Source organism: Chironomus tepperi, unplaced genomic scaffold (assembly GCF_022539635.2).
Source record: "Chironomus tepperi strain 1889 unplaced genomic scaffold, CSIRO-AGI_Ctep_v1 contig_223, whole genome shotgun sequence".
Lineage (NCBI taxonomy): Eukaryota > Metazoa > Arthropoda > Insecta > Diptera > Chironomidae > Chironomus > Chironomus tepperi.
In genome coordinates, this window is record NW_027226345.1 from 342,864 (window position 1) to 364,297 (window position 21,434).

The 21,434-nt window shown below is 29.1% G+C and overlaps 1 protein-coding gene across 1 annotated transcript in view; it reads right to left on the reverse strand.

The window, feature by feature from the left end:
* LOC139090900 (probable G-protein coupled receptor CG31760) overlaps positions 1-21,434 on the reverse strand; it is a 56,211-nt gene that overhangs the window by 8,813 nt on the left and 25,964 nt on the right. Inside the window, exons 4-8 of the mRNA XM_070640778.1 lie at positions 9,304-9,505; positions 1,602-1,766; positions 1,262-1,523; positions 295-569; positions 12-232 (exon numbers count right to left, since the gene is read on the reverse strand). Of these exons, the coding sequence (XP_070496879.1) occupies positions 12-232; positions 295-569; positions 1,262-1,523; positions 1,602-1,766; positions 9,304-9,505 (1,125 nt within the window). The remainder of the gene's footprint in view (positions 1-11; positions 233-294; positions 570-1,261; positions 1,524-1,601; positions 1,767-9,303; positions 9,506-21,434) is intronic.

Genomic DNA, 21,434 nt, shown 5'->3' on the forward strand with positions numbered 1-21,434 from the left:
AAATACAATACCCATATGACGTGTCCATTTTGTAGCAATGCACGAGTATAAATCTAGTGTTGGAAAGATAGCAGCCATCTCCAGATACATGATGCCACATCCAAGCAAACATATCATGAGGAAAACGGGACTTGCAACTTTAAATACTTTAATTTTTCGATTATGAAATAGATACAGTGCAAGAGCAGTTGTAAAGAATACACAGAAGACTGAAATGGTGAGGATGGCAATTCTGTGGAAACAAACATAAATTAGAATAGATATACACAGCCTTTCATCCAATAATTATATTACCTAAATGGCCAATTGTAAGTGGCTAAGCATGGCTTTGGACCAGTACATGATGAACATCCTTCCATGCACGGTAGACACACAAATGAATCAATATAAAATGTACTGACATTTGTCAAATACTCTTCGTACGATGCCTCCATGATCGTTCCATTGAAACCATCTGGATGTCTTATTGAATAAAAGCCTTTTCTACAAAGGCATTGATAACTGCCTCTTGTCCATCCATTAATGGTTGATAGACGATTGTTGTTGAGATATTGTGGACGAAATTGACACTAGAATATTTTTTATTGTTGGATGACGAAGCATTGAGGATGGTTTTTGTTGTTATTGTTGATGTGTATACGATGAATAGCCATGACCATTAAGCCATCAGCAATGTCGTTTGTGCAATACAGATTTAATTGGTGAAATGAAAAGAAATATTGAGAAACGAGAATTAAATATTTATTGGGAAAAATTGAGAGATTATAATGGCGCATTGTTGCTGTTTGGTATGGGAATTGGGCAATAATGAGGAATTTTGATCAAAATTGGGAATTAATGTCTTAATTTGATGAATTTCTAGTTTGAAATGTACTAAAATAATTTAAACGTTCATTCTAAATTTGAATTTTTTGAGTAATCCGTTAAATGAATATTCGAATAAGATTTGACCGTTGAAAGTCAGTCTATTTTAAATTGAATCCATTTTTATGTTCTAAAAAATTATAACGGTCGTTTCAAATTTGAACTTTATGAAAAATCCGTTAAATAATTTGAAAAATTCAAATAATTTTTGACAGTTGAAAACCAATTCGCTTTTTAATTGAATCCAATTTATCTCTTTAAATCCACAAATTTAGACAAACCAGCTTTATTGCCTCAATTCCCAACCAAAAATGCACCATAAATACAGTTTCCCTCGCAATAAACCCAATTAAAATTGCATAAATGACAAAAAGTGATAACAATGGTAAATTCTTACATCCATACTATCACGATGGCACTTGTGCGAATCATGGAATGCATCTATCTCGTTATCCTGATGAAACGGTGATGGTGTTTGTAGGGATACGATTGGATGCGTAAATAGTTGTGCACTGGATTGATGCTGATTATGATTAAATTTGCTATTATAACGATAATTTGAATTATGATGGTTGTCGCTATAAAATTGATTACTTATATCACATTGATTAATATACAGTCCTGAAACATCTATATCGATACTCAGAAATCCACGCAAGCTATTATTGATATAAAATAATGATGTCAATTGATTAATGACGCAATAAATTTCAATAAAATTATAATAATCAACTTACTCTGGATGTTTCACTGAAGCTATTGCAATACTATACGAAATTATCCATTTTCTTTGGATGCATGAATAATATGGAAATGTGAACCAGCCTTTAAACGATAAGCTTGGTGGAGCTGATGCGAATTTTGGTGAACGTAGTGATGGAGTTGATGCTGGATCCTCAAACCTACAAGAAGAAAAGGTAAAATAAGCATAAACATACATGTTCCATTGAGTTTTTTTATAAGGTAATTGAGATGTTGATAAAAAATTTCGTATAATTAAATTTTAATTAGATTTTCATCCTTTCATTGAGGCTTTATTGTTCAATCAATTATTCTCTTATTTAATTTACCGTAAATGGAGAGAAAATTAAGGCAACAATTTTTATCGCATTTTTGAAAGAAAGGTTGCTTAATAATACACTTTGTTCTGCTGAAGCATTAGCGCTGTGCTGTCGAGTTATTTCTGTATCAATTGATTCGGAAGTATAAAACTATCTTTTTACACTTTAATTAATGATTTTTTCACAATTTATCATTTCATGAACAAAAATCAAATTTTTTAAAGCGTTGCTTTCAACAAATTTGAATTTTTGCCAACCGTTAGAAAATATAAATTCTAAAAAATCGTTAAATGATAAAATCCTTTAATGTTGGAAAGTGATTTTGAGTTTACTGGATCTTATTTTGTAACCAATTGCTGATCGCATGGACAAAAATGCGCTTAATTCACTCCATAACTTCCAGTAAATTTTAATTTATTTTATTTTCGATTAATCAACTTGTATGTTCATTTAAATGGAAAACTATTAAGCTCAACTTCAATTGAGAAAATTTACAAGCTCATGAACATATGGTGAGCATTAACAGCAATGGAACAACTTTAAAGCATCATCATGACTGGATCTCAGATGTAACATTTTAACAATTTCTTTTTTCTTTATTCCATTAAAATTTAGTAATTGAGTTAGGAAATTTTTGTGCTGATTTGAGTTTTTGCTTTGTTGACATTTTTATAGAATCATTTAGATCTAATTTTAGAATATCTGGTGTCAGATGATAAGCTATGTTTATAAAAATAGAAGAAACATTTTTTGTAGCAACAAAAAAGCAATTGCTGTTATCCATTAATTACTTTTTTTTGAATTAAATTGTTGCTTGGTGAGTGATTGCCAACAGTGTCCCTTTTTATGTCGTTCGAGATTGAAATTTAAGATAACTGACAGTTTTAAATGTGCTTTTGAGTTTGTTTTGGGATATTTTGACGAAAATATGATGAAATAATGTTTGGCATTTGAAAATTCAGCTTCAAAACTAATTTAATAGTATTTTTACCAAGTCTTTGTACTGTAAATACCACAGTAACCAATTTACTGTTGCCAATAATGTAATTGTGCTATTTTTAGCTTAATTAAATGATTTTTTTCTGAATTTTCTATAAATTCAAATTGTTTCTGTTTATTCATCGAAGTTCAATTACAGATTGAACTTTTGTATAAAAAGGGGGTTTCAACTATGAACAATAAATATTATATAAATCTCAATCGACCGTTAATACAAATAAAAAGGTTCAATTTCAAATATTTGTCAAATTTTGATGAGTTTTGTGTTTATATGAACCTTTTTGGTAACCAAAGTAACAATTTTCTTTTAAATTGCTTCTTAATTTCACCATATTCAGCTATTAAAATGATTCAAAAGCTCATCAACCTCTACATACATCATCAAATCTAATTAAGTTTTCATATTCGCACACACAAATACACATTTACACTTGATTCTACCGAAAAGGAAATAGGAAATGCTTAATGACATGTTGGAGGAATTATATCCTGAGAATACAATACTCATTCATTTTGTTTTATAACATTACTAATTAAAGGAAAATGTCGAGTCTCATGGGAACATTTATATAGCAATAAACTCAATGTTTGGTTTACTGAAATAAATTGTACGATATAATACAGCCACAAAAAGAAGTCTGCAAAAAATCAGATGGAATTTAAAGAGATAATTAAGGATTTAAAGCTGTTTAAATAAGCATTCTTGGTATTGCAACCTTTACTGAAGAGTCGTTTCCATAAATTCACAATATTTAGAAGCAATTTTAGGAATTCAATATCCGAAAGCTACATACTTTACATTCCCGAGCAGCACACATGAAGAAGGCTTTGTAAAGGAGTTGATAAGTCTCCGCTAAGGAATAAAACGCTTCGTAAGGTTTCATATGGCTGCCATATTGAGACAACATCAATTTGGTGTTAAAAAAAGATCTTTAAACAGTGGCCAGGAGCTTCAAAAGCTACTTAACGCAGAACAGTGATGAAAGGATGCCGGCTCAATGTGCAGACAGAGAATTTGTGCCATAGCCAGCAACAAAGTCAAATGGAAAGACTTTTGTTGTGACCTGAACTTCATTTATGTCGCTCGGTACACAAACTGCAAAAATTCCTTTCAATCAACCCATTCTATTGCTACTCAAAATTCTATGATTGTCATTTGATACCAAAAATTGCTGTATTTGAAAATTTTCAATCAAGCTCATTTCTTGCATAGAAACATGCAACAACAAAAAAAATATCATAACGGAAGATCATATATAAAGGAATTCATACAATAAGCAGCATTTGAATTGTCATCAAAGCACATATTATGAAAGAAATGCGGTTGTTATGTGAGTACAAATCTGATTCCCCTTTTTGACTTTTGTGTTGCTCTCTCATTGTGATGCAAATTTAGCTTTGAAGTCAAATACAAAATGACTTGATTAATAATTCTCTATGATGTCATAGCTCCAAAAAGGGAACCGAGCAACACAATGTGTTAGTCAACTAGTCTCGGGTAATATCGACTATTCTCGGGTAATTATCGACTAATCTCGGATAGTCTTAACTAGTCTCGGGTGGTATCGGCTAGTCTCGGATAGTTTCGACTATTCTCGGGAAACATCGGCTAGTCTCGGGTAATTATCGGCTAGTCTCGGGTAATTATCGGCTAGTCTCGGGTAGTATTCTCGGGTAATATCGGCTAGTCTCGGATAGTATCGGCTAGTTTCGGATAGTATCGACTAGTTTCGGATAGTATCGGCTAGTCTCGGATAGTTTCGACTATTCTCGGGTAGTATCGGCTATTCTCGGAAAACATCGGCTAGTCTCGGGTAATTATCGGCTAGTCTCGAGTAATTATTGGCTAGTCTCGGGTTGTATCGGCCAATTTCGGGTAATATCGGCTAGTCTCGGGTAGTATCGGCTAAACTCGGGTAATATAATGTGACCGAGACTTCAGAGCATCGTACTACTCGGTTCATTTGACAGAAATTTTTTAATTTAATAACATGAGATTTGCCATTATTTCAGCATAGCATAAATTTTATTCAATTTCAAAATCATCATTATGTTTTATAAAAGAATTGAATTATTTTTTAATATCCGAAATTAATTTTCCACCCACTCAACACATCAATGTTCTGCCTTATCAGTTTGCCAATACGATACAAGTGTTGAAGCATTTGATTGAATTTGCTCCTTTTTCACTTAGATTTTTTCTTCTATTATTTATTTGATAGACATTTTTTGATTCTTGATTGAATTCCTTCATCTTGAATTTATGGTTCATTTGATCTGATGCTGTCGAAAAAAAATGGAAATGATGAAAGGACGTTTATTGATTGATTTTATGGTATTTAAGATTATGACCATGAGTTGAGGAAGTTTGTCAAGACTAAAAAAAGGATTTTAAATTTTAAGAGGATTTTGAACTTTTTTGCATCTAATTTTCAAGTCGGATTTTGGGGTTTGAAGAGCTTAAAGCTTAAAAGTTTGACTCTTTTTGTGAATACACTAATTAAAATTTGCATCTTTGTTTATTTTTTGGATAGACAAAGCTTAATGACAACTTTTTGGGTTCCTACTCAAGAATCGTTGATGTGAAATCAAAAGCTGACAGGATAGAACGTTGGCCTTACGTACCAATGATCCAGGATTCAATTCCAGGTCAAATCTAATTTTAGAAGCTTGATTTCAACTAGAACACACCCAAGAGTCTAAATTGATCCTCCGGAACTGACTGATCAAATCCAAAAGTCAATTTTTCAATTTCAATTCACAAATTTTACCTATTTTTATAACATTTTCTAAAGAAAATATCAAATCAAGTAAACTTTGAATGATCCAATCAACGTGAATTTCACTAAACAGACATCCTTTCCATCCTATTCGTTGACCTTTCGACTTCAATAATCAATACTGCTCATTGAACCATCGAGAAAATTTTCTCGCATGATATTGGAATTACGTTTTTTTTTTACCAAGAACTGAATGTAATGAAAAATTGACGAGGAAAAATCCTGTTGCTTCCATTTTTACTCTTAATATTCGCTTAATTGACAGTTTTAAATATTGCATGCTATGCAGCAATTTGTAACCCAGACTGTACATAAAAATAACTCTTCCCGTCTTGTTTAATGTGCACAATTATAATTAAATTTATTCACAAGTTAAGCATGTCTTTTTACTGTTATTTAACATTTTCTTGGATGACAGCTCGTCTTGAACTTTAATCTATGTAGGATAACTGTCGTTTTTAATTTGAATGATAAGTAGTTCATGATGTGTATTTGATTAAGAATTGAGTAACTTAATAGCAAGTTTTCAATTCCTAACCTCAAAAAGATCCAGTAAAATCATTTAATAACAAATTGTTCAATTCCTAACTTCAAAAATACCAAAAAACATTCTTCAAATTATCATATTCAACTTCAAAATCAAATCATGCCTTCACATTGAAGCACCATCGAAGCATTCGCAAGAATTTATGAGGCATTACAAGACCGCCATCACGTGGAATTGAGCCTTACAGTCATTCAAAATAAATCTTGCGAGATGATTTTTTTCCAGTCAATTATTTTTCATCGAAAAGCGTGAATCTGATGAGTATCTAACGATGACTGCATAGTATTTTTGGATGATGAACATTTTGGAATGTTTAAGGTTGGTGTTACTTGAGAAAAAATTACTTAACATTTCTTTCATCTGAATGTGGGATGATTGTGTAGGAATTGAATGTTCTGCAAGAGTTTGACTGAATTTTTCCTTTCGGCTTCGTCGATATTTCAGCTTTAAATTGAGTAAATTTTTCAAATTCATTGTTTTTTTGATGAAAATTGTAATCAAAAACTGAACGTGTTCTTTGTGTTTTAACTCAACATTTTCACCACATTCATTTTTTGAAATTGATTTATCCGTTATAACTTGAATTCTAAAATAACGTTAGATTTCATTAAAGAAAAACTGATCGTGTCCCTTGTGTTCTAACTCAACATTTCCACCATATTCATTGCTTTAACCCATCATTTTCACCACAATCATTTTTAAATCTGTTTTATCCGTTAAACTTTGAGTTGATTTTTGTATTTTAATTCAACATTTTCACCACATTTATTTTTTTGAATCTCATTTTTCCGTTAAAATTTGAATTCTACAATACGGTTAGATTTCATGAATTAGATTTTACTATTTGGATATTAAACACCAAAACTCCATGAAACACAATCGTATATACCATTTCACCATCATGAATCCCGTCTATAAAACAAAGGCTTCACATAAATTTATGATTTATTCAAATAATATACCACCATCGACATAGAATTTGATAACATTCATAAATCATACACACCGCACTACTCGAACATAAAAAATAATAATAATTATTGAAAATATCTATGCATAGAAATATTTTTTTAAAAAATTAATTTCCCCTAACAGAACTGTATGACGTAAAGGATTCATATTAATTTACATGTGTTCACTTTATGAATATTTCAGTGACTTTGTATGTTCCGACATTTAAAATTAAACCAAGCAAATTAAAATGAACTCATTCTAAAATAAAATAAAAAAAAGTTAAAAGTACTCGTGCTATTGATCGAGGGATTTAAGCGCATTTTGCTCGGTGATCAGAATTTGATTAGCACAATTAAATTCAAACAGACAAATGTTTGTAAATGAACTGAAAATTGTATGAAAAATAACGGTCAATTTTTTTTGAAAATTAACGGTCGAAAAAAATTCAAAATTTTAAGAGGTTAAAACCACGTGTTTTATATCGAAAGGTAAAAAATCAATAATTAAAGCATTTAATCATGGTTTTAAGCTACTAGATCAAGCAATAAGCAAGTAACTCGATGGTACGGAGCTAATGCTTCAAACCAGAGGTCTCTACGATGTCAAAGTGAAGTTAAAGCGTCATTTTTTCAAAAATGCTTCTAAAAATTATTCACTGACGTAAGCTTTCATTGAAGCTTTACTCAAAATAAATAAAAGAACCCCATTTATACAGTCAGTTTCGTTCTACGTATGCCTGCATACACGAACAACAAAGTCAAAATTCAATTACATGTAAAGCACACATAAGATCCTTACTGTCGATATTAATTAAATTGTAATTAGAAAACAATTTAATTTTAACTGCGTTGTTCATTTTTATGGTTCCTTTGCTACCCCCGTACCATGATACACTCATATATACGTTTAAATAAATGAAGGAATGAATGGCACCCTTATGAATTTTCCATGAATATTTTCACTTTCTCGTAAGCGCAACAAGTTGCCTTTTTTGCCTCGCAGGTGGCACAAAAAAAAAGATATGTATAAAGCCATACTCATTTTATTGTAACATTACAAAGTTCTGCTATTTCAATAACATTGTTGTGCAATGTAACATTATTTTTCTCATATAGTTTGTTCCATTCTATATTTTTATATTGAAATGGTTGTTTTTAGAACAATCAGGAGAATAGGATGCATGTCTAGTGGTGGAAATATCTATGTCCTGCTGTCCATGAACATAGCTTTTGACATGAGTTATTGATAAATTAATGAAATTGATATTGAGGGGGATGAAACTATGATATTGATTAGACAATGAAATTGATATTGAGGGGGATGAAACTATGATATTTTTGGTTTTGAGGTTAGAATATATTAGAGCTCGAAGTCGACTCGGATTTTGTATTAATACTCGACTTTGAGTTCTGAAATATATCAATGACTATGTTTAGATGTTGTACCCTGAGCGACTCGAATGATCTGTGTCGAAATCTTCTTCACGTCTGTGGCTCAAGATTGCTATATTCATGCTCTGTCTGAAGGCAATTTGAAGGTTACGTTCCGTTGAAAATTTCGAAATTTGAAATATTTGTCAAACTAAACTGAAATTTGAGTCTTTTTTGAAAAAAGGGGTGTGAAACTACATTGATTTTGTCATTTAAAGGGATAACAATAAGTACTAAGAAATCCCTAAAAAAAATTTAAACTAAATAAAAAACTGTCTTAATCGATTTTATTATGCTTTATATGCATGAAAATTCAAGTTTTTATAAACGCAGGGTGTGAAACTACTTCAATTTTTGAATTTTTTTAATTTTTATTAAAATTATTTTAAAATGTCATGTACCGTATGCCGTGTTCGGTTTCGGTCGAAGCTTTTTACCAAAAAGTGTCGCGAAAAATAAAATATTGAATTAAGGGGTGTGAAACTACAACAAAATGCTCACCATTTAACACAATTCACTAACTTTCATACTTGTTTAAAAATATCTGTTCTAATTTCTTTTTTTGTTCATTCTCTTTTTTCCGAAAAAAACTTCCAATGTGTATTAAATGTTCATGAGCATGTACATGTACAACACATGATGATTATGATGATAAAAATAGAACTTACCATGGATAATCAGAAAGAGGCTTACGTCCCACAGCAAGTCCCTCTTCCTCACGTCGCTGCGGTTCACCCAACTCCCGATTTCCAATTTTCGTCCACCATACTGATGTACTTAAGAATCCAGTTGATAAATTTGTTGCGAGTATGCGAGCATTTATTACATTTGGATCGGATAGTAGGCCTCGAGCAATTGCATCCAATAAACCTGAAATAAATAATGTTGGATGATAAATTATGTATATATATGCAGGAGCACCTAACAAAAAATCTATAACAATCGTAATATTGACATTTTTAGTCTCTGTTCTGGGTTCTGCTTCCATTTATTATGCTGCTTTCATTTCTAGTTACTTTAACATAATGAATTAACCTTGAAATGCCTTTTTTTTCGTTACAGGATTGGAAAATTATTGTATTTGACGTTGAGGAAACGCCCACAGGAAAGCATTAGTAATGATTAAAGCTGTAGTTCAGGTAGATATCAAAATAAAAAGATGGAAGATACAGACGTAATTAATCTTGGTAATGCAGTGCATCAACGCAAATTGACATTTTATCGGTTGTGATAGTTCTGCTGGCGTGACTTGGCTATCGAAATGGGTTTTGTGTTGAGTTGCAATTGATTAGACATGATAGAGGTTTGAATATGTTATGGATTTATTTTTAGGTTGATTTGTTGACTCCTTTGGGATTAATTTTTATATCAGATGCTGAAGTTTGGTAATTGATGAGATTATAAGTATCAAAAAGTGAATTTTGTAACGGTTTTGTAAATATTTGAAATTTACGGTAAACTTATTCTTAGTTTAATACCCCTTGAGAAATTTTAAATGAATTTTAGCGAGTGAAACTCACTTCAACGGTATGTTAATATTTGAATCTTACTACAAAAACTTAATCTTAGTTTCAGACCCTTTGTAGAGTTCAATATGAATTTTGGGAAACGAAGCTCACAGTAACGATTTTCTAAATATTTGAAATTTATTTTAAAATTTTGATCTTAGTTTCAGACCCTTTGAAGAGTTTCATATGAATTTTAGCGAGCAAAACTCACTTTAACGATTTTTAAATATTTGAAATTTACTTCTGAATGAATTTTCCGCAAATTTCCTTTTAACTTATTCTTAGTTTTAGACCCTTTGAAGAATTTTAGCGCAAAATATGTAAATAAAAGCCAAATTTAACTCAAATTACTAATAGATTCTATTAAATTAAATTCAAATTGAATTAATTGATTGAAATTTAATGACTTTAAATCTTTAATCATTAGAAATTTGTATAAACAGTTCAATTTCCACTGAAATTCAATATCTTGTTTTAGTTTTCCAGTGTTGCGATACTATTAAATGTAGAGTGTTTAGCTTAATACAACATCCCACACCTTACCAACTCTGAAATCATTAGTTGTGAGTTTAGAAGCAACATGAAAATATTTATTATGGTATAAAGTTTCAAGCTTTTTTCTTCATTTTTGTTCATATTAAAAAAGAAACACGAAATGTTTATTTGACAAGCTTTTTCAAGTTTTAATTAGTTCTGTATTCTAAAAATATTTTTCATATATCCAAAAATCCTCCCTCTTCTTTGCGGCTGGCTCAAAACTTTTTTAATTGACGAACAAAATCTTTTTCAAAAAAATGTGAAAAATTTTCTAATTAAATTGATGAAAAAAGAAGCAAAATCTTAGTTAATTATCGGAATAATGTTGACTCTCATGTATTTATCATTAGTCTAATGAGCGCACCAGACTATTTATAATCAATCATTTTCCTTGATTTTCATTATTTTCTTCAAATAATAAACAAATAATATCAAATATTAAAGATGCCATTAATCTACATTGATCTTATTTATTTATCTACTTTACTGACTTAAATATCAACAAAAATGTTCACATAATTAAATGAAAATTCCGTCTTTATCTTCAATAATTCTTTTGTTTTTCTTTTCTTTATCTTATTTTCAACAACTTTTATTTTATTTTTTTGTATTAATTCTTCTTGAAAAAAGTCCTCTTATTAAGGTATGAAATATACAAAGTTGAGGATTTTTTATAAATTTTATGTGATTTTTTACTTCAGCAAATTTGTGAGAAGCTTTATAAGTACTTTATTTGGAAACATTTATGATTAATATCTTTTGTTATTGCTAAGGCTGATATGTTTTAAATTTAAATAATTACTGTAATATTTCTTACATGATTCCTCATTTTATTAAAATTTTATCGATTTGCTTCTGTTTGTTGAGATTAAAACTTTAATGGTTTTTAGATTTTCTATTTTCAACTGTTTTTTGAAATTCAAATTTTAACGGTTTTGGAAAATTGAAGTTTTCACAATCTTTTGAAAATCAAATTTTAACAGTTTGGTAAATTTTAGTGTATTTGCTAAATTTAAATTTTAAGGGTTTTGTACATTCAAATTTTAACATTTTTGTAAAATTCAAATTTTTATGGTTTCGTAAATTTCAAAATTCAACGGTTTTGTAAAAATTCATATTTAATGGTCTTGCAAAATTCAAATTTTTTAGCGGTTTAGTAAAATTTCAAATTTTAACGGATTTTAAAATTCCGAATTTAACGGTTTTATAAATTTCAAATTTTATTGGTTTTGTAAAATTCATCGATTCATAAAATTTATGTTTAAAAAATCAAATTAAACAATTTTTTACGAATTTTTACTCAAAAACATTTCTGAAACCCTTTCTTTCAATACTTAATTAACACTTTAATTAAAGTTTCATTTAAAAACTTGAAAATTGAAAATTTTCAAAACAATTTTATCCCATCGAATCGCAATTCATTCCATAAGAACTGCTAAATAAGTCTACAAAATTAAGTGAAAATTTTGAATAAAATCCTCAGTTTCCATTTCACAAAAAATAAAGCTACTAAGTAACATAAGCTGCTGTAAAGTAAATACTTGAAAATGTTTCAAATAGAATTTCAAAGGAACAGACAGCATGTGCGAAAACATTAAAAGAATAAGAATGATAAAAAAAAAATGTTTTTTTAGCCTCCAAGTGTTGTAGCAAAAAAGGAATAATTTATAGACACGAAGAACAGCAGACGGTTGGTCGTACAACGTGGAAATAATAGCACATAAAGCTTTCCATTCATCGAAATCGATACCTTCATTATGTTCATTAATTTTCATTTCTATCCATGATGATAGAGAGATTAAATTAGAATTCATAGAGCCAACGACTGTAGTGTGAGTGAATAAGGATGGTATGGAAAATAAGTTAAGAGGTAATAAAGCTTATTCTATGAAATATATAGAGGGGATTGTGAAACGTGAGTTCACTCATTGAATTTCAGTATTGAAACGGAAGGAAAAAAAATTGATTTATAATATAAATAGATTTCAATATTATTGATTATGTTGTATCCGACAATCTTTTCAAGCAGAATAAGAAATAAAAAAATTATTAAATACTTCCATATTGAATTTTTTAAATTCTTTAAACATTCAATGATGCTATAAACTAAGATTGATTTCAAATTGATTTTTGAAAAATTTGAATTTTACAAAACCGTTAAATTATGAATTTTTACAAAACCGTTAATATTTGAATTTACAAAACCTTTGAAATTCAAATTGTACAAGACCTTTAAAATTTGAATTTTGCAGAATCGTTAAAATTTGAATTTTACAACCCCGTAAAATTTAAATTTTACAAATCCGTTAAAATTTGAATTTTAAAAAACCGCTAAAATTTGAATTTTACAAAACTGTTTAAATTTAAATCTAATTCTTTTCAAATTCCTATAATTCAATTGAAACCTTACCCAGCAACCCTGTTTCCACTTCATTTTCAAGTGTTTATAATCGATGTTTATAAAAAGTTTCAAAACACGGCACAAAAAACGATATCCTAAAGTATTGGTACTTATGTTGTTAAATATAATTTTTAATGCTCTTTACATTTAGCACTTGTCATTGTCGATGAGATTGTTTGCGAGAATGTGAGTACGATGATAGCAACATGCAATGAGAACTTTATGAAGTGGTCGTTATGGAATGTGATTTGCTTTTTTTTAACGACCACTTTCATGTGTTTTGTAACAAAGCTAAACATTGCATCGTAAATGTCTAAGGACATGAAATGAATGCTAAATGGATAAATTCAGAGTATGGCCGTCTCAAATTCGATGTTTTCGAAATTAAATTGTCGAAAAATTCGAACATTGCGAATTTAAAAAAGTAACGGTCAAAAAAATTTGAATTTTAACGACAAATTTTTTTTTTTGAAAAAAATTAACGAGCGTTTTTGAGACAGTCTGGATAAATTAAGAGACAGTCTGGAAGACAGAAGGACCTGAAAAATGTCTGGAAATTCCAATTTTCCAAAGTTTTTCATTTAAAGCAACCAAAAACACCCAAAGAAGCACAACATTTCATCCATAATTAATTAACAATTTATATTGAATGCGTCAGCAATAGCTTAATAATCTGGAAAATGTTGAAAATTCAACACCTTATACGAAGGAGATTAAGATAAATGTAAAAACTCTCAGAATAACGTAGGATGGGCTGAAATGGGTTAAAATAAATGTCAGATTTGTATTCAATGATACGAAACACGAGCACCTCAATTTCGAACAATAAAATGGGTGTTTAATGAGGCAAACACGTGAATTTTATGTAAGTTGAGAGAAAAATTTTTCGTATCAGAACCGTTATTGAATTATGAGTATCAATAATTGATACTTTTTTAAAGGCAATTTTTGGGGCTTATGTTTTGGATGTTTACATCATGAGTCCTGTGCACGAATAATCTGCTTAAATCACTAACCAATTTACCCGCAATATTATTCAGTTGAATTTTATTTGAATTCAGCGCTAGTCAGCTTGAGTTTGAACTGAATACAGCACTATTCAGCTCAATTGTACTGAATTGTGCATTTTTCAGCTCATTTTTATTTTGAATTCAGCTGAATTTAGCACATTTCTTCTGAATTCATCACTATTCAGTATGAATTTTTCTAAATTCAGCAATTATCAGCTCATTTTTGGCTCACTTAAGGACAATTCAGCAAAGTATTTTTTCTTAATTCAGATAAATTCTTTTAATTTTTGTCTGAATTCAGCACTGTTAAATTTGAAATTTTTCATGAATGCAGCACAATTCAGCTTGATTTTTTCCTCAATTTTGCACAATTCAGCTTGAGTTTCTTCTGAATTCAGCACTATTCAGTTTACTTTTCTTCTACATCCATTACAATTCAGCAATAGTTTTTCTTAATTCAGCATAAATTCAGTTCAAGTCGACTCATAAAGCACGCCAACTTATTTTATCTCAAAAAAAAAATCTCTTTCAAGATAAGGAAAATAAATTTTTACCATTTTCATTTTTTTATTTTTAACTTAGTTAGTAATGTTCCCTTCTCGCTCATTTCAACCCCCATTCCCTTTGATAAATAAACCATTATATAAAAACGTCTGCAGCTGATGTGGAGTCGAAATGAAATGAACGTAACCACAAATGAATATAATTTATTAAATTAATTACATTAAAAAATTTTTGAAGCGCTACTTTTTTTTCTTTTTGTTTTCCTCGAAAACATTCAAAGTTGATGATGAAGAATAAAAAAAGGAATAAAAGACAGAAAAGTGAAGCATTTCACACTCTTGGAATTTTTTATAGTAAGAATGCTTTAATCTCATTCATTGTGTGCTGCTTTGAATGGCGAAATACGGATGATGAAATGTTCTTATAAAAAGATTATCTCGTAGCCACGTGGCAGTAATAAAAAATTACATTATACCTTTCTCGGAAAATAATCGAGAATAACATACATGAAGGATGAGGAGTCGTTCAGTCATGACGTCGCATACTTTGCAAGTTAATAGCTATGTGCAGTTAAATGTCAAATAATGTTTTTTGAAAAATAACGGTCAAAATAAATTTGAAAAATAATTGTTAAAACTGTTTGAAAAATGACGGTCAAAAATTGTTTGAAAAATCAAAAGAATTTGAAAAATAACAGTCAAAAAATATTTATAAATTAACGGTAAAAAAATATTCAATAATTAACGTTCAGAAAATATTCAAAAATTAACGGTCAAAAAATATTCAAATTGCATTGTAGGGAAAATCCGCCAAGTTCAAAAAGTGCCAACATTTGGTTTTTTATAAATTTTTCTTTAAATCAGCACTTAGAGTAACATTAAGGTATTAAATCAAGTGTATCAACAACAAATTGACAACTTTTGGTGCTTTCCTGATGCTATAAATCACTTAATAAAGAGAAATTTTGATTTTTCTTGCGTTAATCGATCCTGCATCGAAAAAATTATTTTCTAAAAAATTAAAAATTAACTTAATTAGTTACCTAGACAGTATAAGTTGCATTAACTTACGTTTCTGAATTTAAGTTTTATCAATAATTGTCATCTGTAAGTAAGTTAACTCACTTAATAAGACAAAATTAATAAAAAAGTAGCGTTAATCGATCCTGCACAACCGATTATTACAAATCAAATTTATGAAAATTTGGATTGTTTACAAAATTAATTTCACTTAATTAATGATTCGAGCATTATTTTATTGCGTCTAATAGTTGAATTGTGTGAGCTGATATTGTATAAATTATATTGTGAATGAGAACTCCGCCTAAAAACGTCTCAAATTAGTTATTGATGTAAAATTTAACGAATTTTTCGTAGTTCAAAAAAATAAGCAAATTTTTCCAGTTCATGCTTTTAGCGGATTTTCCCTGTAATAAATCTGAGTATAACAAGCCAGCAATCATCCCATTTTACAGTGTACATCATAGTTGAACTCCCCTAAGATACATATAATGTCGACTAATAAAAGCAGTCGCATCATAAATGTATAGAAAATCAAGAAAGTCGCATTTTTACGAAATCCTTCCAAATTTTTCTCGTATACGCACTTTCACTGACATAAAAGTCTCTCCTTATTTTTCGCTAAGCTTTGCAATTCTATCGCACATCGTGATATCGAATAAAATTACTTACGGCTTCTTACATCCGATAGAAATAAATATGAAAACAGTAAAGAAAGCATGAAGAAGATAATTTTCACGTATGCTTACTTCTATTGATATAAATTGCCATAAATAGAAATTTTCATCATGACAATCCACTGCTGTTAAGGCAGTCAGTGATGGGATGACTGAGTGATACGGAAATGGAAAATAAAAATGGCTGATGCCGATAAGTCTGACTGAGGTGGCACACGAAGTAATGAAAATTTAAACAACTTCTGATGGATGTGATAGCTGTAAATGAGGTGTAAATTGATGAAAAAGTTTTACTTGACTTGAATACTTTTTACTTATTTTGGATGAAGATAAATTGATTAATGAGAGCATCAATATGTATATTAGCATCGCTGTAGGAGAAGATGGTGATAACAATGGATAAAATAAATTGTTTAACTTAACAATAGGAAATTACGTTCAATTTTAAGAATACAAAGTTGAAACTTGTCTATTCAGCTCATTTTCTTTTGAGTTCAGCGTTATTAAGGCGAATATTTGTAGAATTCAGAACTATTACGCTCCATTTCATTTAGATTAAGCATTTTTTTGATTAATTTCTAATTTTATTCTCCTGAATTCAGCACTATTTAGCTTAGTATTTATAAAATTTAGAACTATTCAGCTTTAATATTCTAGAGTTCAGCACTATTCAGACTAATTTTTCCAAAGTTCTTTAATATTCAATTCAATTTTTCACAATTCAGCTCTTTTTAGCTTAATTTATTGTAGATTCATCACTTTTTAGAATAATTTATGCCAATTTCCTCTTAATTCATCACTTTTATTCTCAAAATTAGTTTTATTCAGTTCTAAAGCTACAGAATTCAGCACTGTTCAGTGTATTTTTCTAAATTCAACATTATTCAGCTCAATATAGTCCTAATTCAAAAATTTTAACTTTTTTATTCTGAATTTAACAAGCTTCAACAAAAACTCAGTTGAATTCAGCACCATTTAGTTCAAATTTTTCAAATTCAGGTCGAAATATTCAAGTTCAGTTATATTTATTCAATTTAATGCGAAATCAGCACTTTTATCTCAAGTATTGTAAAAGTCAGAACTATATTAAGCTAATCTGCTTCTGAATTCACCATTTTTTAGTCCATGTATCTAAATTTAGCTCTAATCAGATCAATATTATCTTAATTTACCATTTTGGGCAATTTTCTCAGAATTTCACAACTTTCAACAAAAATTCAGTTGATTTCAGCGTTATTCAGCATAGTTGATCCAGAATTGAGCATTTTTCAATCCAATTTTATTATTATTATTATTATTATTGTCTTTTATTCTGAATATATTTTCTGAATTCAGCACTATTATTCAGCACAATGTTGTCGCAATTTACCACTTTTAGTTGATTTTCTCTAGATTTAGTAGCTTTTAACTTAAACTTGGTTGAATTCAGCAACTATTCACATCAGCTGTTTCAAAATTTAGCTATATTCAGCTCAGCTGCATCAGAATTCAGAGAAATTCAGCTCAACATTTCCTGAATTTAACACAATACTGATTTTAACCAAATTGTTCTATCGTATGATTATAATTCCCATAAAAACCTTCAATTAAAACTTATCAAATTACATTTTGGATTTAAAATTTATTTCAACCAATCCTTTAACTCCTCCTGAACTTGATCTATCAACCTCATTTAAAATAATTACATACAGAACAAAAAAACAATAAATTTTAAAATTATTCATCCATTCCCTCCAGTTAATTTTAAATTTATAACCTTAAGTCTCTCATGTGCTTGACATTTCGATGATAACGAATAATTTCAACAATGATAAACTTTTTTTCACCCATATTTCATTTTTATACCTCACTAAAAAGCCACAAATTTTTATAAATCAAAAACAGAACAGAACTACTAATTAAATTTAACAGTTTCATGAGTTTGTAGCAATTTTCATTCTATTTCATTTTTTATTGCGACTGCTATTTATGATACTCTCATTTTTACTTCCACTTCTACAGCGTGAGATTCATAAATTTTGTATTATTATTTGTTGTCACGTTAACGACATAACTTTGAATTGCCTTGTAATATTTTACGTCAATTCGTTCTCAAGATGACATATCGACATTTATAGAATTGTAATTTTTTTAAGACAAATATATGCAAAATAAATGATGTCAAATCAGTAAATGTTCAAAAAGTTGAGTAAGTTATTTATAAATTGAGGTTAATAATGTCGCATTAAAGCTAGATCGATAGAAAATTGAGCTGAACTGCTGTTTAGAGTGCTGAATTGCTAAATTACAGAATCATATACTAAAATGCTGATTTAAGTTTTGAATTTTTGAATAATGCTCTGTAATATTGAGTATTCTTTGAATTGCTAAATTGCTGAATAATGCGCTGAATTATTGAATATTCTTTAAATTGCTGAACTGCTGGACTGCAAAGTATGAGACTGAGTAGGAGAATATTCAACTGAATTGCTTTATAAAGTGCTAAATAACTGTAATTTGTGCTAACTTGCTGAATAATGTATTTTACTGAATTGCTGAATATGGAGGAGCTAACATTTCTGCTGAATTTCATAGAAAATTGCTGAATACTACACTAAATTTCAGGACAATGAGTTGAGTTGTTGAAAACTGTGCTAAATTGCTGAATATTGAGCTGAACTACTAAAAACTAAGCTTAGTTGCTTAATAAAGTTCTGAATAATTTTAGTTTGTACTGAATACCAGACTAAGTTGATAATGTTTGTGCTGAATTGATGAAAAATAAACAGAAATCCTCGAAATTTGAAATAATTTGTGAATTATGGCTATAATTTGTTGAATTGCTGAAGTTTATTAAGAATTCTTGAATGCTCTGCTGAATATTTGATTAAGATACTTAAAACTGATCTGGATTGCTGAATAAAAAGGTAAATTGACGATTATTATACTAAACTGCTGATTACTGTTTTAAATTCTTGAATATTAGACTGAATAACTGAATAAATTTCTTAATTGTGGAAAATTTGTTCAAAATTCATTATTAATGTTGTCAACCAACTTAAACTTGAACTTTTCAAGCAACCGACATCCAAAACAACTTCTTACAGGATATGATACATGATTAAAATTTACAAACAATAACAAATGACACGAATTCATAAATCTATTAATAATTAATAGACTAAAGTTATCAAATCCCATGATTATAATATTAAAAGCTCTTCATAACTGTGTTTCTCTATTTCTTTTTTTGCCTGCGCATAGAAACCATAAATTTGTATCTTATTAGTCATTCCTATTTTACCCATCATTTCCAACAAAAACAAAAAACCGACCACAGAACATCCTTCTCATAATACCATCACGAGAATGTAAAAATAAGAAGATATATGAGAAGGATGAATATGGAATCTTCAAGGACTTGCATGCTAAAGTTCCCTCAGATGTATCTAAATACTATAGATTGAGCTTATTAGGAATGCCACATATTTTTGGATATTTGTATATGTTAAGTCAGTGATGGGCAAGCTTTTATTATTTGCGGCTCACCTTGGTAAGCCTCGACCGAAACCGTACGCGGTGTATGGTTCTCAAAGGATCTGATTTTTGAATTTTACAAAACCGTTAACTAATTGAATTTCAGAAAATTGTTAAAATTTGAATTCTACAAAATTATTACATTTGAGTTTTACAAAAACGTTAAATTTTGAAATCTACAAAACCGTTGATATTTAAAATCTACAAAACTGTTAAATTTGGAAATTACAAATTGATAAATTTGAATTTTACAATATCATTTGAATTCTAAAAAATTTTTAAATTCTAATTTTAGAAAACAGTTGAAATTTGAATTTTACAAAACCGTTGAAATTTAAATTTTTCAAAACTGTATAGGCACATCAATGCACCGCAGCACACAGGTTGCCCATCACTGTGTCAAGTAAAAGTTTATGGCCACCTCTACATCCCATTCGGTTTTTGCCTTGAAAAATCTTAACCAAATTTATTTTCTATTTAGCTAAGAACTTCACATGTGTACATAAAACTTCCTAAGACGATCCCTTTTTTTCGGTATTAAGGTTGACAGAACGAAAAAGGGATCACAAAGCTTAAGTTTTTTTTATTATTTATTTTCAAAACATTTTTTGTATTTTTCAGAACACAGATCAAAGAGAGCATCAAATGTTGACTGACTAAAGCTTCCGTAAAAAATCTAATTGCTTTTTTTTTGCTGCTTTAAAAAGCTTCCTTGATGAACATAAAAAAAAAGTTTTTAATTTTATTTAATGGAATGAATAAGAGTCGCAAAATGAATGAAAAACGACTTTTTAGTCATTAACATTTTTCACTCACTCATGAGTGAGTGGTTCTCACTTGGTATAGACTGCAATTGGATGTAATGAAGAGTGCTTTTTATGAGCACTTTGGATTCTATTTTTATAATTTATTTACTTTAGATGAAAATGAGTTATGCTTTGAATATTCTTGATTAAATTTTCATTCAATACAGTGATGGGCTGTTTTCAGTTCTTATGCTCAAGACCTATCTATCTATCTACCTGTGGAGGATCTGATTTAAAGATAATTCCCAGAATACCATTGTTCAATTTTGAGATAGTTCGTTATTCAGGATTTTTGAATTTTACAAAACCGTTAAAATTTGTATTCTCCAAAATTGATAAATTTAAATTTTACAAATCCGTTGAAATGTGAGTTCTACAAAATCGTTCAATTTTGAATTTTACAAAATTGTTTAATTTTAATTAAATAGAACCGTTTAAGTGTTAAATCTACAAAAATATCATATTTGAAATTTAGAAAACAGTTAAAATTTGAATTTTAAAAAATTGCATAGTTAAAAAACCGTTAAAGTTTGAAGTCTACAAAACTATTAAATTTGAATTCTACAGAATTGTTGAAATATGAATTTTACAAAACTGTTTAAATTTGGATTCTACAAAACTTAAAATTTGAATTTTACAAAACCGTTAAAACTTGAATTTCACAAAAACCTCAAATTTCAAGCTTTAAGCCAAAAGTCGCAACATTCATTCTCATTCAAAAAGACACCAAACTTTCAAGCACCTTTCTGCATCAGTAAGTATGGAAAAAGCATAAAAAAAATTTAATACAGGTAGTTATGCGGAATGGCAAATTTATGTGA